General features: G+C 41.4%; 1 protein-coding gene across 2 annotated transcripts; it reads right to left on the reverse strand.

Annotated features, from left to right (window-relative positions):
* Positions 1-2,645: 2,645 nt before the first annotated feature.
* On the reverse strand, positions 2,646-11,630 carry TXNL4A (thioredoxin like 4A). 2 transcript variants are annotated; one of them, XM_010171815.1, is made up of 3 exons: positions 11,418-11,630; positions 3,624-3,727; positions 2,646-2,910 (listed from the first exon to the last, which is right to left on the reverse strand). In XM_010171815.1, exons 1-3 carry the CDS (start codon positions 11,568-11,570, stop codon positions 2,739-2,741), a joined length of 429 nt encoding a protein of 142 aa, XP_010170117.1. In that variant the 5' UTR covers positions 11,571-11,630; the 3' UTR covers positions 2,646-2,738. The 2 variants fall into 2 exon arrangements, with proteins under 2 accessions (XP_010170117.1, XP_028941750.1); XM_029085917.1 differs by having other exon boundaries at positions 2,739-2,910; positions 11,442-11,570.
* Positions 11,631-11,640: the final 10 nt, after the last annotated feature.

Here is an 11,640-nt window from a genome sequence, read left to right on the forward strand (position 1 = left end):
AAGAGCCCTTAGTCTCAGGGAAGGCAAAACCACTATTCCGGATAGAAAACTATATCCTATATAGTGAACTTACCCAGTCACAAACTTTTTCAATGTACAAAAACGTATTTCATTGATTTTAATATTATTAAAATGTTCATCATATTTCTTTGTTGCCTTTTTAACTTAAATGTTCTCAGAATAACAAGATCCTCCTATGACAAAACTTTTCCATTTGCATGTCCCATTTTGACGCTTCTTTAAATTTTTTACACTACAAAACACACCTTCTCTTATTTGATGTTTCATTACCAAGGTGCTTTTGCAAAACTTCATGGGTCTAATGACAATAAACCAGTTAGAACAAGTCCAGAGGAGGCCACCAGGATGATCCGAGGGCTGGAGCACCTCTCCTGTGAAGACAGGCTGAAAGAGCTGGGGCTGTTCAGCCTGGAGAAGAGAAGGCTCTGGGGAGATCTTATAGCGGCCCCCCGGTACCTGAAGGGGCTACAAGAAAGCTGGGGAGGGACTTTTCATAAGGACAACTAATGACAAAACAAGGGGAAATGGGTTTAAGCTGAAAGAGGGGAGGATTAGATGAGATATTAGGAAGAAATTCTTTGCTGTGAGGGTGGTCAGACACTGGAACATGTTGCCCAGAGAAGCTGTGGCTGCTCCTCCCTGGAAGTGTTGAAGGCCAGGTTGGATGAGGCTTTGAGCAACCTGGTCTAGTGGAAGGTGTCCCTGCTGCTGGCAGGGGGGTTGGAACTGGATGATCTTTAAGGTCCCTTCCAATCCAAACCAGTCTGTGATTCTATGATAAACTGTTCTGCACTAGAAGAACGGCAGTAGCTGCTCAGCCCACAGCTGTTCCGTTGCTCCTCTTCACAAGCTCACCCAAAGCTGTGCACCCCTGTGCAGGTAACATCCCCCAGGCATGCCCACTGTGCCAATTTCACTTCTTCAACATTAGCCATTTTGATGAAAGACCTTATTTTAAAGACTTTAAGATCCATAAGGAATTCTAGTTATCAAACATGTCCTGAACAAGATGGGGGAGAGTCAGAGAACACGGGACATCTGCACCAACTTGAAGGTTCTTGTACATGAACTATTTTGTTTGAAACTTAACGGGAATCTCTTACAACAAATGCAGCAATTTAGGCATTACCAGGGTATTTATCTCAAAGGATAAATATGGTTTTTTTTAAAACTTCAGCAGGTGTTAACACTTAGCATCTATTTCAGAGTCTTCATTAGTATCAAGAAATCATTCTAATCAACAACTACTAATGGCAGAGCATGGGGAACAGTCAGAGACTCTTCCTGGAGGTGTTTTACACAAGACAGTTCATTAACAGACACAAGCTGGACCCCAGGAAATTCCAGCTAGATGTAAGGAACACTTTTTTTTTTCCAACTGTGAGAGTGCTCAAGCAGCAGAACAGGCTTTCCAAGAAGGCTGAGGAATCTCCATCCTTAAGAGATACTCGACACTGGACACAGTCCTGGGCAACCTGATCAAGTGGGACCTACTTTGACTGGGAGGTTGGTGGTCTCTACCAACATAAATTATTCCACAATTAATAACCACCATCAACTAGATAAGCTTCAGCAGAAATTTGGACACTGTGTTGTACTTTCTTGACACGTTCTAAATCCTCTAAAAAACACTTGACGGTAAAAAAGCATATTCTACTTTGTCTTGTGAGAAACTGGACCAAAAGTACAGGCATCTCCTCTCTGCATAGTCTGGTTTGGTTTTTGTTAATCCTGTAAACATGCAGGTGTCAGTTAAAAAAAACTTATCAAACAAAAAACCCCCCAACTTCCCCCACAACACTGGCTCCATTACCACAAAGCAAAAGTTGTCAGAAATGCAAAGGGAAACTTCAAAAGCCATGCCACAGTGGAATCCAATCCAAATCTCACTGGTATGGATGCATTTTAGTATCCCATTAGTCAAACAGGAGGTCAAGGGACAGACAGCACAGCTCATCCTTTCTTCAAGGACGTGCAGCCAGCTCCAGAACTGCACTTGGGACCACAGAACCTAAACACTTCGAACTGACTGCTGTGTGCACCATCACCATTACAAGGAAATCCATCACCACAAGCTGATGAAGCTGATGGGGAGGAGGTGTGTGTGGCACAAAGTCATGGAAGCTGTTTTCTCCTATTAATTAATTAATGCACCTTAGAGTTGCATTCCTACTTCTAATGGCTGCAGAAGACCAAGATATTGATATTATGCAAGGAAATCCTGATGGAAGTGATAAGCCTTCATTTTCAGCATTATGACTTTGCATCCAATTCCATTTGTTTTCATTCTCAAGTTTAATTAGCTAAAGAAAATTAAGGTGAATAAGTGGAACTCACTTTATTCTTTTTAAAAAAACTCTAGTATAGTTTTCTCAGATATTCATGTAACAAAAGCAAAAACAGTCAAAATGTTTTTCTGCAAACAGGCATTTGTGCACAAAAAAATACATAATACCAAACATCACAAAGTCTTTAAAAAAATTAAGATAAGAAAGCAACCCAAAATTCAGCTACAGTATTACTGCAGTCACACAGTTCCAGGCTTTGTGTCTTCTATCTTTCCAAACAGACTTCAAACCTTTTAAATAATTGAAAATATGCTCCAAGTTGAAGGATTTGCAGGGTTTTTCTTTTAATATATATATATATGTACACACGTACAAAATAATAAATTTAAGTGGACGTAGGGTTAAAAAAAAGGCAGCCCCAAAGAAATGTCAGTATCTGTATTTAGTGGAATAATCTTTTGGCGATACCACCAAACCTCGACCTTTGCGGGCTCCTCTATAAACAGTTTCTATAATGTCAATCATCTCTTGCTTATCTTCCATTGCCCAGTTGATCTTGTTGTTATTACCTGTACCTAAATCAATCATGATGTGTTTGTTCCTTTAAAGGGAGAGAAAAAAAAGAAAGAAAACAAAACAGACAAGTTAACATGGTATTATAATTCAGAAAGAACCTTTATAGCCCTCACCAGACTGCTTTGCAGGATTCAAAAGAAGCCCTTCTAACACAAACAGGCTTGCAAAATAAGCCTCCAAGCAAGAGCTTCTGCTCCTGTCACTCAAGCTGATATTTTACTGCCTATTTCTAATGCCAGAACAAAGACTGCAAACATGCCCCCAAAATTGCTACTCAGTGCAATTATCCTCCAGGATGTTCCTCTGTGGTTATATTTCTCTCCCACTGCCACCAGAGAAGAGCTCTACGCTCATGAGTAGCACATTTTATCTCATCAATGGACACACCTTAGCTCCGAAAAACCTCAGCAGTTTGGGTGTCTCTTTACAGCAAGTTTGACAAGCTTGACTGTTGCATTTCTGCGATATTCTATAAGGAGAGTTTCGTATTTAAAACTAAAAACAATGGACAGTAAAACCAGTTTTCATTATCACTAATTTGTACTCTATTATCAAAACGCTGTTACGAGGCTAACTGGAAAACAAGACATTTTCCTATTTAATCAGTTTACTCTTTTGTAGAGCAATTAAAACGACCACCATCAGTATGCTGATAACGCATTTAGAAATCATCTGCTGAGACATCGTACTGGACACACGACAAATTTAACTGAGTTACATTCTCAAACCACCACGTACCTGAAGAAAAACATGACGGTGCAGGGATCGTACAACTCGTACATCTTGTTGAAGTCTGGTACTTCAGTGATATCCACAAGATAAATAACAGCAAAGTTTTTTACCTAGACAGCAGAAAACATAAAAGCAGTATGGATTACCAAGCCTTTGATTATCTGAATTACCGATTAAAAGGCATCATTATTGCAATATTTATTTGCAAAGATATTAAGTCACAAAATCCCAGTTAAACAGTCTTGCCATTATTTTTAACCACAGTGACCAATTAACATGGGAAATATTTTTAAATATAGATAGCCAAGATGCTAATTTCACATCCAGTACTGACTGGAAAGACAGTAATGCTACATCAACATCCAGAGAAACAATTCTATACAACTGAGAGCTCACGGCGACACGCACGCACGGCTCAAAACAAGCAGAGAAACCGCTTTGCGCGAGCCAAGCTGACAGGTTTTGACTCTGCTGTCAGCTGCTTACAGGCTTCAGAAAATTAATCATCTAAAATGCCCTGCTGCCTGCCTCCAAGCATTTCCCCCCACCCTCTAAACCATCTCATTTGTTTAACAAGGCTCATTAAATGAACATAAAAATGATAATTTAACAATAAAAACTGATAGCTAGGTGTAAAGCTAAAACAAAGACTTAAAAATGAAGAAAAGATCTTGATGAGAAGCTATTCTCTGGGCAATTCTGGTAAAACAGGCTTGCATTTTGCAGAGTTACCGAGTTAAATGCACAAGAATCCCTCCCCTTTAATGTCACAGTTAATGTCTTCATTCCTGAAAGAAAACCACGTCACATTTTGGTTTTGTTTCCATATTTCACCTTCAGCGGAACTAGGGGAAGTTTTCGTTTCTAAAATTAGCTCATTCATCTACAGGAGAAATTAACACACAGACACACATTAAAATATAAGTCAGTAGGCATCTAAACTACACAAACCTTTAACTGTACTCATGGGCTATACCAGCAATGCACAATCTTGCCCCTCATCCTTATTTACATAAAAACACAATTTCAGTCCTTCCCATTTAACTACACAACATCACCAGCCTGAGGGAAGACGCCTGCTCTCAGCTTTATGACAAACTTAGTGTTTGTCACAGCTCTTCCTACTTGTTAATTTTGCTATCAAACATCTGGAAATGCTATGATGAGTATAATTTCTGCTTGATGTAAAGATGTTTTATATTAGTCCACAAAACTGGACTAGACTGTACCAGAAAAAAAAATATTGTACATGGTATAACCCTGTACTTCAACATCCTAGCAGGAACTTTAATTGAGAAAGTAGGTAGATGTTTGTTTATAAAAAAATCAGACTGGGATTGACTTCTGCTTCAAGAGAGTTTCTAAATTATAAAAAAATAATCACACTTCAAAGATGTAAATAAGTATTAGTAGCAAATAAAGTATAGAATCACAGAATGGTTTGGGTTGGAAGGGACCTTAAAGATCATCCAGCCCACCCCCTCTGCCATCAGCAGGGACACCTTCCACTAGACCAGGTTGCTCAAAGCCTCATCCAACCTGGCCTTGAACACTTCCAGGGAGGAGCAGCCACAACTTCCTTGGGCAACCTGTTCCAGTGTCTCACCACCCTCACAGTGAAGAACTTCTTCCTAATATCTCATCTAAACCTCCCCTCTTTCAGCTTAAACCCATTTCCCCTTGTTTTGTCATTAAATGCCCTTATGAAAAGTCCCTCCCCAGCTTTCTTGTAGCCCCTTCAGGTACTGGGAGGCCGCTATAAGATCTCCCCGGAGCCTTCTCTTCTCCAGGCTGAAAGTAAAATCTCTTCTGGAGTGAAACACCATTTAAATAGTTTTTAGTGTGCTTTTATGGAGCTAGTTATAACTCTAGGCTGTCAATAGTCTAGTGACAACATCCCATTTAAACCACATTCCAACACAGGCAAGAGGTAAAGCCCTGACAACTCCCGGAGTCACAGTACCCAACCCCAACACTCTGGGAAGTGAGCACTCATGCCTGTTTCAATTTCACATGAAATATTTCAGAGAAACTCAACGGGATGTTCCAAGTCAACAATTTATCTGAGAAGTGACTGAAGTTAGGATTATATCAGACAGTTATTCCTTGGTTAGCCTAAGGAGGGGAAAGGCAGCTGTGTGGTTATTTTGGGGGTTGTTTGGTGCCCTTTTGGTGGGTTTTTTGTTTTTCTTGCTTTTGTTGATTTTTTTTTTTTAACTGAAAAGCCATTTTCATTTTCTTCTATCATTTCTTCTTCCATCCTGCTGACAATTTAGCATCAGCAGCACAGCTTTGCTGTGTGGGGAAACTTCTACAGTGCATTCAGCAATTCTGACAAACTGAACATAATCTTTGAACAATTATTTAATTTGTAGATTAGAAAGTGATTTTAAATGACACCAAACATTAACACAACATTCTTAAGACCTGTTTTGTTAACTGAAGGATTAGCCTGAGGAGATGACACGTTGCACCAGAAGACAAAAGCACTGCTAAACCAAACTTGTACTTCCAAGAACTGTGTACTCCATACAGTACTGGAACAACAACACTTTTAAAGTTGGCCTTACATTATATACATTTAATTTAGTTGAGCTGTTGCAGAACCAGAAATGCTTGTCACTAGCACCTAGAAAACAGAACCACTCAAGTTTTAAATAAACTATTACATAAATCTTACTCAAAAGGACTGGATCATTCAAGTCATCCATCGTTGCACAGCAAACACGCAAGTTAACACCGCAAACCCAGTATCTCAGACATTAACTGAACCTTCCTTCTCTCCTGTGTGGGGATAAAAGCACAGCTACCTACTCCTATAGAAGTGAAACTGATGAGAGTCGCCTGCTCAGAACCTTGTATGAAGTCTAAAGCAGACCTCAAGGCTAGGTACCAGCTCTCAAATCTGAATTCAGAGCTTTAAAAGTGGCTCTGTTCATGGAATCACAGACTGGTTTGGGTTGGAAGGGACCTTAAAGATCATCCAGTTCCAACCCCCCTGCCATGAGCAGGGACACCTTCCCCTAGACCAGGTTGCTCAAAGCCTCATCCAACCTGGCCTTGAACACTTCCAGGGAGGAGCAGCCACAGCTTCTCTGGCCAACCTGGGCCAGTGTCTCACCACCCTCACACCAAAGAATTTCTTCCTCAGATCTCATCTCCATCTCCCCTCTTCCAGTTTAAAGCCATTTCCCCTTGTTCTGTCATTAACTGCCCTTATGAAAAGTCCCTCCCCAGCCTTCCTGGAGCCTCTTCAGGTACTGGAAAGCCGCTAGAAGATCTCCCCGGAGCCTTCTCTGAAAGGTTGAAGTTAATTGTCAGTTCAAAAACTACATTCCTACAAGTTTCACTGTGGCAGTGGTTGCTAAGAAGTTTTCTTTCTGACTTTTAAAGTTAGAACTGGGAATACAGTATGGAGACCTCGGAACAAGAGTTAAACACTACTCTGAGCAAGCAAACGACACCCCATGAAAGCAATCATGGCAATTGAGACTGCCCTGAGATTGTCGATGTAAACAAAAGATTTACTCTCCAGACAATATGCAGCAAACCTTGTGGCATTCTAGAAGCTGAACACGTATTAACACGAGTTCATTTGGAAAGTACTTAATACATACACTAAATACAGTCAATTTGTTGTAGGAAGTCAGCTGCTTTCTGAAAAAAACCCAAACCCTCTGGTGATAGACACTCCTGTGGACAGCTCCACACTTGTTCAACACTTGGAAGATGAAAACATTTTCAGCAGAAAAACAAGACAGATGTTAACTTTTGAATGTATTTACTTCTGGCTTCCTTTATGCAAATTTCAATTCAAAACTTTCCCTGTCTTATCAGGTCATCAGAGCTGCTGTCCATGGGGATAAGAGGGAGTAGGAGACTAAAAGTCAAACAACAGCATGGATTCAAAATTTTATCAGACTTACTTTAATTGGCTGGGATTCAAGTTTGTTTTGGTTTTTTGTTGTTGTTGTTTAGGGGTTTTTTTTCAGTAATTACTGTAGCTTCACAAATTAGTGAAGCTAATATACATTATTCAACAGGCGTATACAAAAGCCAGAAGTACATTACTGCCTGGCCACAGTTCCAGGCTATTTTAGTACTTCACAGAACTGTATCTGCTTGGGTGTACTATTAAATCTTTAAACAGAACAGCTCAAGACTATAAATCAGAGGAATCTAAAGGACCCGTAACATCAAATACAGATTCTGGGTCCTGCCTTAACCAAGAGCACACACTTGCTGGTAAATAGAAACACAGATGCAGGAAAAAATCATACACCAGATGAAATCAGTCTCACTTGTCCTCCAAGCTTCTCCCTCCTGACTTTCTTAATAATGTCATTAAAAAAGAAATCAATGCATTTGCAACGTGAGATTGCCACGGAAATATGATCATGGAATGAATCACAGAATCATAGAATAGTTTCGATTGGAAGGGACATTAAAGATCACCCAGTTCCAACCCCCCTGCCATCAGCAGGGACACCTTCCACTAGATCAGGTTGCCCAAAGCCTCACCCAACCTGGCCTTGAACACTTCCAGGGAGGGGGCATCCACAACTTCCTTGGGCAACCTAAGGAAGTCATTGATCTTCATCAATGACTATGAAGAATGACAACAATCATGAAATTTCTTTACATTTCTGTAAGTGCATACAGCAAATACCTACAGAAATCCAAGGCAAGATCTCAGATTCCATCTTCTCACCTTCCTAACCAGTTTCTAGATGTTCTAAAAACGTTTTTCATGCTTAGATGTCTTTATGGACAAGGAAAAACCAGGAAAAAAATACAGGAAAGGAGACCAGCTTTTGCAACAAACCATTAAAGCTGAAGCAGCTAGCAGACTTGCACGACTGAACTGCAAGAGGCTGCAAGCACAGGAAGTCTGTGTCTGAAAGTCTGTACAGTCAATAATTGTTTGGGGTTTTTTCTTGCTAATTATGCTGTAAGTTTAGGTGATAAATCTATAGGGGAAAAGAGAAAGACATACTGCTGAGAGCAAGGCTTACAGCTAACAATTTTGACAACTACAGACATGCTTTGCTCACCTTTAATTACAAACACCAGCACTATAATACCAGTGTGGGGGTTTTTTTAGCTCCCTCTTTTTCATCTTTTCCTTTCTTTTCCTCTCAGTTTTCACGTAAACTTAAAAGGCAGAGGCACAACTAATGTTTGAGCAAAAGCTGCAGCTGTTCACACTTCTGATTACAGTTAAATAAATGCAAAACATCTGAACAATCCTCCCTAAAGCCACAGTGACCCAATACAACCTATTGGTTAAAGTGATCTGGTTTCATAAGAGATTATCTGATTTACAGTATTCACTCCTAGAAAAATCAGGGGTTTAAAATATTTCTTTAAAAAGGGGTATTAAAGTTAATTTAATTGTGAGCCTCCTTTTAGAAAAAGTGTGTTTTTAAAAAAGATGTTACAGAGGAATTTTTTGAAAGTCAGTTCTTAGCTGTTGGTTGAAACCCTGACAAAGCAAAAATCTAACATCTTACAATTATAATTTGTTTGGAACCTCAGTGCTTCTTTTTCACCTAATGCTAGGGAGGAAAAAAATGGTCAACTGTAAGTGAAGTACAACTCAGTGAAAATAAACTGCTTTATATTTTCATAGAATCACAGAACGAATCATACAATCACAGAATGGTTTGGGTTGGAAGGGACCTTAAAGATCATCCAGTTCCAACCCCCCTGCCATCAGCAGGGACACCTTCCACTAGACCAGGTTGCTCAAAGCCTCATCCAGCCTGGAGCTTCTCTGGGCAACCTGGGCCAGTGTCTGACCACCCTCACACCAAAGAATTTCTTCCTAATATCTCATCTAAACCTCCCCTCTTTCAGTTTAAACCCATTTCCCCTTGTTTTGTCATTAGTTGTCCTTATGAAAAGTCCCTCCCCATCCTTCCTGGAGCCCCTTCAGGTACTGGGAGGTGCTATAAGATCTCCCTGGACCCTTCTCTTCTCCAGGCTGAACAGCCCCAACTCTCTCAGTCTGTCTTCATAGGAGAGGTGCTCCAGCCCTCAGATCATCCTGGTGGCCCTTCTCTGGACTTGTTCTAACTGGTCCATGTAGAGTGTTCTACTGGTTCATAGAGTGTACTCATTTCTTTCCCCCCCCAAAAAAGGATTTAAACTGAAAAAAAATCTCTTTTCCTATTATAAAGTACAAATAAATATTAGTGCTAAACAAAAAGACACTGCAGACTAAAAGAATATGGCAGCATGGTAACAAATGTAACATCTGGCTCCATTTTCTGCACTTACAGCACGTTAACATTCTATATCATTCTCTAGGATATAAACACCTGTACAATTGGAACTTTTACTCACTCTTTAAAACAGCAGAGATCCCAACATGGCTTGTGAGCAAGAGGATGAGGAAGGATTTCCCTCTTTAATTTGCCATTTCTGCAGAGGGAGATTTGTAAATAAGAAGTTACATTGTCCTTTCTTCCCCCAGTCACCCCTAACTGCCAATAACCTTCCGCACTGCCAAGCACCCTGCCAGAGGCCACACTACAAACAGCACCTGAGCTTTGTGTATCCCCGATTTCGGTGACAGCATGAGACACTCCCACAACATTAAAGACAAAATGACCACATTAAACCACGTCACAACTCCTCACTGTATCCTACTGTATCTTAACGTTTGGCTCCAGGTATTAGATCTGTCACTGTGGGGAGTTTAGAGACAGAAGTTCATTTATTTAAAAATAATAAAAGAGAAAGGAGTAACCACAAGAAGAACTGTGTATGAAGCTATGCAGCGTGCACACCATTCTTCACGAGGAGAGCTGACTCCTTCTCCTGTCCAAGTTACCGTTCCTGGTTCAGATTTATTTGTTTCTGCTTCATTTTTTATGTGGTTCAGTTAAAGAAGAGCTGTCAATTTCCTACATCTAGCACAGTGCAAAACCTTTCCCAAGTGCAAGGTCATTGATAGGTGACTGTGCACCTTCACAGTCTGATTTTCCTTCAATATCTACCTTTCTTAAACGAGGTACCAGCTATTAGCAGACATTTGGTTTCCATCTGAAAACAGCTCCAGAGTTTGGCTCCTAAAATTTAACTGGGCCCGGGGTGGGTTTAACGGGGCCCCGGGGGGAGGGGGGGGATTTAACTCAGCCCAGGTAACTCAGTGGGATGCCACCTGCCTCCATAAACAGTATCACTGACAAATTAATCAACACCAGGCTGTACATTTTAGGATTTCACCATTTTTAAGAGTCAAACTGAAAGTACCTTTTCCAGTTATTCAAATGGAAACCTGAAGTCACTAGACACCCCGAGGGTGAAGTGCCAGCGCTGCATCACCTGCAGCCACAGCAGTCCTGCCACCAAGCTCTTGTTTCTGCTTGAACGCTGACGTTCATTAACTGATGGATTCTTACCAGGCAGCGGTTCTGGTTTCAGGCAGTCGATGACTTTAGGAGACACTCTCAAAAGCAAATCAAACAGCTTCCTCGCTGCCTCCTAAAGAAGGAACACCTCTACCCACGCTGCCACCTGCCTGAGGCTTCCAATGAGCCATGTGAAGCGCTAAGCACAGAAGCGACCGCCTCACGCCACAGCTCCAGGTTACCTTCTCAGCAATGCTGTACAAAACTTCATCCATTTTCATGCAGGTCGGGTCCCAGTCGTGCCCAAAGCGGATAACCACGACCCGGTCCTCTTCCGAAAGGATGGCCTGGTCCCCCTGCCAGCCATTGCCTGAGGCTTCCAATGAGCCATGTGAAGCGCTAAGCACAGAAGCGACCGCCTCACGCCACAGCTCCAGGTTACCTTCTCAGCAATGCTGTACAAAACTTCATCCATTTTCATGCAGGTCGGGTCCCAGTCGTGCCCAAAGCGGATAACCACGACCCGGTCCTCTTCCGAAAGGATGGCCTGGTCCCCCTGCCAGCCATTGTGTAAGTGCGGCAACATGTACGACATCCTGAAGAAGGGCTGGTGCCAGGCCTGCAGGACGACAGCAACCACCCGGGGGCTGACAGCCTGGCCTGGC

This window comes from Antrostomus carolinensis, unplaced genomic scaffold, assembly GCF_000700745.2.
Source record: "Antrostomus carolinensis isolate BGI_N321 unplaced genomic scaffold, ASM70074v2 scaffold22567, whole genome shotgun sequence".
NCBI classification, from domain to species: Eukaryota; Metazoa; Chordata; class Aves; order Caprimulgiformes; family Caprimulgidae; genus Antrostomus; species Antrostomus carolinensis.